The sequence below is a fragment of the Notolabrus celidotus genome, chromosome 9, assembly GCF_009762535.1.
Source record: "Notolabrus celidotus isolate fNotCel1 chromosome 9, fNotCel1.pri, whole genome shotgun sequence".
In the NCBI taxonomy this organism is placed as follows: domain Eukaryota; kingdom Metazoa; phylum Chordata; class Actinopteri; order Labriformes; family Labridae; genus Notolabrus; species Notolabrus celidotus.
Window position 1 is genome coordinate 9,028,487 of NC_048280.1, and position 6,000 is coordinate 9,034,486.

At 38.3% G+C, this 6,000-nt stretch overlaps 1 protein-coding gene across 1 annotated transcript in view; it reads right to left on the reverse strand.

The window, feature by feature from the left end:
* The window catches only part of jak2b (Janus kinase 2b), a 37,457-nt gene extending 32,465 nt beyond the window's left edge, over positions 1-4,992 (reverse strand). The window contains exons 1-2 of the mRNA XM_034692832.1: positions 4,459-4,992; positions 924-1,160 (exon numbers count right to left, since the gene is read on the reverse strand). Of these exons, the coding sequence (XP_034548723.1) occupies positions 924-1,146 (223 nt within the window). The 5' untranslated portion in view covers positions 1,147-1,160; positions 4,459-4,992. The remainder of the gene's footprint in view (positions 1-923; positions 1,161-4,458) is intronic.
* Between the last annotated feature and the right edge of the window lie 1,008 nt (positions 4,993-6,000).

Here is a 6,000-nt window from a genome sequence, read left to right on the forward strand (position 1 = left end):
GTGTTTGAATGAACACCATTGCCAGTGTGCATGCCTGGTGTGTTTATTGTTGCACCATGAATAAGATTCCAACGTTAAGTCAATTGTTCTGTACTCTATGTTCCACCAGCCACACGCGCCCCCCGCTGTCATGTCTCCTTGCCCCCCCCACACACACTTTGAGAACTACTGCTGCTTTAAGCCCTGTGCAAAGTGTATGCCAGTGTAGAGAGAAGGGTGAATTGTCCCCCAGTTAGTTCATATTGAATGGGAGTTTTGGATGGATTAAAGAAAAGGGAGAAAAGATGCTAAAAGTGATCACGTTCACCCGCAAATATCTCTAGGTGGCCGGTCAAACTAAAGACATGGAGTAGGAAACAGTGCATGTAACACTGTCTTAAAGCCTGTGTAACTATAACTGACACACTCAGGGCAGCATACCTGCAGAAACTGTTTTAGTTTGGAAACAAGAGGAGTTTCTAACAGATCATGTTTCAGAACACACATTGTTTCCACCACCAACACACGTGAACAAAAGGTTGACAAAGATTGTCCTAAATGTCAACCGTGTTTGGTTTATCACCAAACACGTAACATGTGACTCCAGCAACCTGTAGGTTAGTCTAGTCCACCTCCCCTGGATGGCCCTGCTCTGTGTATTAGTTGCATATTACTTTATGGACTCTTTAAGTTCTGCCTCTATAGGAACACAAAGCACAGAAAACAGCACAGCTACAGTACCCCTGCTTATCCTTACACAGAATATAGAAAGTTACACAGACCGTAAACAAAGCCTTGAGCATGCTGTACAAGCCAACGATTTATCTGCTGATTGGTTTCACTGTGGCCTCTTGATAACCTTATCTTGTGACCTATGCCCTGAGTTACAGCAAAACACATGAATGGGGGTGCATTATGCAGGCCTGCACAACTGGAGTACTTACTGCACGCCTTGGCTGCGTCTATACACAGCTCCTCAGCCACATAGTCTCCAGAAGGGTAGCTGAGGAAGCCGCAGCTGGCCTGTCCTTGGCTGCTGTGGTAGAAATGAAGTCTCAGAACAGCAGCAGCTGGACTTGTGTCTGGAGATTCCCGATGTGCGGTCCCATTTTGGTGCACTGCAGGGCAGGTGTCAGTCTCAGTGTCCATGGTTGGCAGGGAGACCATCAACAACAGGCAACCTTCAGACAGTGAAACACATAATGTCAGCAGAGAGGAATGATTTCTTCTTTTGTCAGCATAGTGTGAAGAATTAACCACCATGATCAGCCAGGGTACATGTTCTCAACTATTGCATAAACTGTTACCAATTCAAGCATTGCATAAAACCAAAGTGCAGAGGAATCATTGTCTGGAAGGAGGTTATAAAATCTCTAAATCCAATTCAAAAACAGGCCATGTCTCAGTGTCACTTATGAAATTCAGTCAGACAAGTTTAATTGCAGAAGCAGAGCTGACATTTTTAGTCATTCTGCATGACATTTTTTTCTGCATGAAACATTAATGAGAACACATAAGTCATGTCATTGGTGGTGTAGTGGTGTGTGAAGACTACCTAAGATCACAGATGTGTTTTTTTTGTTTTGCTTTAAAATAACTGAAATATATTTGATAAGAGTTTACAAAAATTAACAGAATACACAAATAAAACATAATGTTGTAGATTTATAAACCCTTTAAACACCTTTTCCATGTTTTACATCACTCAACCAAATGAACTATCTAATTAGTTTTTTTCATCAGAAATCACCCTTATATGTGACACATAATTAACATAATACTTATAAGGAGATGGAAACGGTTACTGAAAAGGGGGTCATGCTTATCTACTTCTGAAATGGGATGGTATAGAAACCATATTGTTGTCCACATACTTTACCAGTTTCACCTTTAAGACAGAGCAGCGAAAACAACAACAAACTTTAGAGCCCAAGTATGCAAAGCTGTAGCTTTAATTGTTACTCATGGTGCTCCCTCCAATGTAGCCGCAAAATCTTGAACTGTGGTTTGTAATCCTACTGTGTTTCATTTCATCTTGAATTAAAAATTATGTATTTCGTCAATCAAAGGCCTTTCTGGAGGAGAAAAGCTTGTGCAGCTGGAAGAAAGTCCTCTATCACCAGCGTCTGCACTGGAAGGACTGGGTCAGTCTTTTTAAATGCCATTTAGAGGGACAGAGGGCATAAAAGATTAATCATCCATGTAAATTTAAAGTTGTAAAAAAAACTGGGGCAAATGCGATTATTTTTACTGCAGTGTTTTTATCTGATCATTTCTCAGTTGGTGTTGTCTATGATATGTCAGAAAATAGAGCCAAATCCCATCACAGTGTTTCAGATCCCAAGGAACCACAGGAAATTGCAGCAGTCTAAAAAAGAGATGATTCAATTTACACCATAGTAAAAACTGAGACAGGCAAATCCTGTGATTTGAGGAACTGAAGATGGTGAGAACTAATAATATTCACTTTGTGGTTTTCAGTTGATCACAGTATTATTAACAGATACTTTTCTATCACCTACTTCTTTGTTAATGGACTGATTGATTTGTGAGCAGAGAAAACCTTTACTGAGAAATCAATCATACAATTCATCATGATTACAAGACAACTTGAAAAATGAAGTAAACATTGAGCTGCTATTAATCTCAGCTTTATTTTTTATCAGAACACGAGAATTCACAATAATCAAGGGCAAAAGTCTGAATTTATTGCAATGAGGAAAATAATTTCAGGTAAGAAGCAATGCTTCTCACTTAACACTTTACCAACTAGACAGAGGTCTGAGTATGACATCCATTCTATAACACCATGTTGATGCAATCTGCCACCCTCAGGTTAATTGGTGCAGATTTAGTGAAGAGACAAAAAGTTTGGACACACCTTCTCATTCAATGTTTTTTTATTTATATTAATTATTTTCAACATTGTAGATTAATACTGAAGACATCAAAACTATGAAATAATCTGGTTTTGCCATAATATGGATTACAACACTAGTCAAATAGGGCTATCCATTGTGTACTAACTAACTAATGGTCTTCCTTTTATAGATGGAGAGTTTGGGTCAAGGGACATTTACAAAGATATTCAAAGGGGTCCGCAAAGAGCTGGGAGATTATGGACTCGTGCACCAAACTGAAGTAGTCATGAAGGTCCAGGACCAAGCCCACAGGAATTACTCTGAGGTTTGTGACTTTGAAGGGTTGTGAAATGTTTTGTTCCTCTGCAAAAAGGGTATTTATATAGACAAAACAGTATTTAGTTGAGAAAAAAGATATGAAAAACAATAGCTTTTTAAATTATTTTCAACATTGTAGATTAATACTGAAGACATCAAAACAATGAAATAATCTGGTTTTGCCATAATATGGATTACAACACTAGTCAAATAGGGATATCCATTGTGTACTAACCCTACCTCTGAACAACACAACTGATGGTCTCAAACACATTAAGAAGGCAAGTCATTCTACAAATGAACTCTTGACAAGGCTCATGTTAATTAGAAACCATTCCAGGAGACCACTTCATGAAGCAGACTGAGAGAATACCAAGAGTGTACAAAGCTGTCATGAAGGAAAAAGGGGGCTACTTTACAGAATCTAAAATATAAAACATATTCTGGTTTGTTTCACACTCTTTTGTTAATTAAATAATTCCATATATGTTCTTTCATAGTTTTGATGTCTTAGGTATTAATCTACAGTGTTTCAAATAATCAAAATAAATACAAACCCTTGAATGAGAAGATGTTTCCAAACTTTTGACCTTTTTGTGTATGTATACCTTAATTTTTGTTTATTCATCTCATTTCATATTATTATTGCAATCATGCAAAATGTTGTTGTACATAGTTTATTCTTCTCATATTGTGCAGGCCTAATATGAAGGGTGGTTTGCTTTCAACTTCTGTGTAACTCTATTTATAAGAGGACTATGAACTGAATGTTTGATATGAACTCCCCAAATTAAAAAGCCTTAACTTCCAATAGCATTTATTCGGCACATCCCCACATTACAAATATTAACACAACCTTCATGTTTGGGCAATAGACAAATACAAGTGGAAATGTCAAGACAATGAAATGAAATGTCAAAATGAAAGACAAAAATCAATCGTTTCTGGCTGGTTCTGGTTTTATGGCGAGTTGAGTGCTCACATGAGGGCTGTTATGCAAATGAGCACATTACAAATGAAGTCAGTCAATATTAATATATACAATTATATATATACTACAACAGTGTGAGTTCATGCAGGCCCTGATCTTGTGTGCAACCATTAGCTTATAGCTTCAGTAGATTAAGTTAAGGCTAGCTGTTTCACAGACCTGTCTTCATATGTGCACTGCCACACAACAAGAACATGTAATGTGTTTCAGTGACTTAACCCACAAACATTTGCGATTTCTGTTTGTTTACTGTGGGATATCCAGCCAGGTACAGCTGTCAACAAATGATCAGTGAGTTTTGACACTTACTTTGGTGGATGAGCAGGACGTGCAGCTAGCTGGCTGGCTCGCTGCTAGCTTCTTAGGCCAGCGCTGCAGCCAGGACGAGTCTGACAGTCTGACAGCACCGCCCCAGATCCTGCTGCTTTCAACTCTCAAACAACTTAAATAACCACCCGAATAAATGGCTGAAATCCATCTCGTAAAAGAACAAATCCCATGTTGCACTCAGCCGGCAATCCTTCCACAGAGTCTCCCTGTGTTGAGCCTGACGTTGCCCATCTCACTCCGGGAGCAACTTCAGCCGTCTATTTTCTCTTGTAACTTCAGCTAATGCTAGCTAAAACCACGTCGAGCTCTGACATAAAATGCTCCAAGTACACGACATTCACCTGCAGATCCCTTTAGTGCCGGGACGAAGAGAGCCACATTACTGACACCTTGTCACTTGTGAATTATCTCTGGAAAGACAGCTAGTTAGTTTACCAGCGGCAGCCGAAACAGAAGCCCCGAGTCAGTGAACACACCAGCCTCTCCCACCATACCAATGCTGCGTTCACTGGCTATCGGAAATGTCAGAAGTATGCCAATTGTATAACTGACTGAATATGTTAGTAAAACATGAATAACAGCTACTCATTACGAAAGGCAGGGTGGATATAATCTTTTTGTGCCCTTGTGTGAATTTGTAAACTACTTCATAACTTATGCACGAAAAGCACATTTAAATATCTTCTATTATGTAGAATTTAAACAAAAGTGCAGTTTGGAACTTCAGGTGGGACAGCATATTGATAAACATATATTGCAATGTATTGTTGTCCTTATCACACCAAAACTTCCTGTCTATCCAAACATTGAGGAAAAAGAGATATAGGGACATGACAGGGCCCCATCCATCTGTGCCCCAAAACTGTGGAATTCTCTTCCCTCCACTGTCGAGACTTTTAAAAGTCGTCTCAAAATGCACTTTTATACATTAGCTTTTAACTGACCCTAACCACACTGGCTCAGATAGTCACTGCACTGTTAATTTTATTTCTTGTCATTACTGTTGTTATTATTCCTGTTAATTCCATTTTTAATTATATTGCTCTCTTACCACTCTTCTTTCCCTCTCTCTTCCTCTGTCTCTGTGTTTTTTAAAATTCATTTGCTCTCTGTTTTCTTCATTTTCTGTTGTAAAGCACTTTGGATCAACTGTGTTGTGTGGAAAGTGCTATATAAATAAAGTTGATTTGATTTGATTTACTCATGCAATATAATCCCTGTATTACTGATGAAAAATATTGCAATTTAAATCTTAAATAATTTGACACTGTAAAAATGTTTCCCTTCCAATTTCACTTAGGGTGTCTATTTCATGACTCCTCAAGGCATTAATAATGTAGTTCACATACACAGAAACACTGTATCATGATGTTACCATTATCATGGGGAATGTATTAGTTGTGTATCTTGAGTTACCTTGCAATTCCCAGCCCCATTTGGAACCCTTACATTCATTCATTTAAAAAAGACTTATATTAAAGTGTTAAACTCTCAATTGATGTTAAACTCTCAATTGATGTT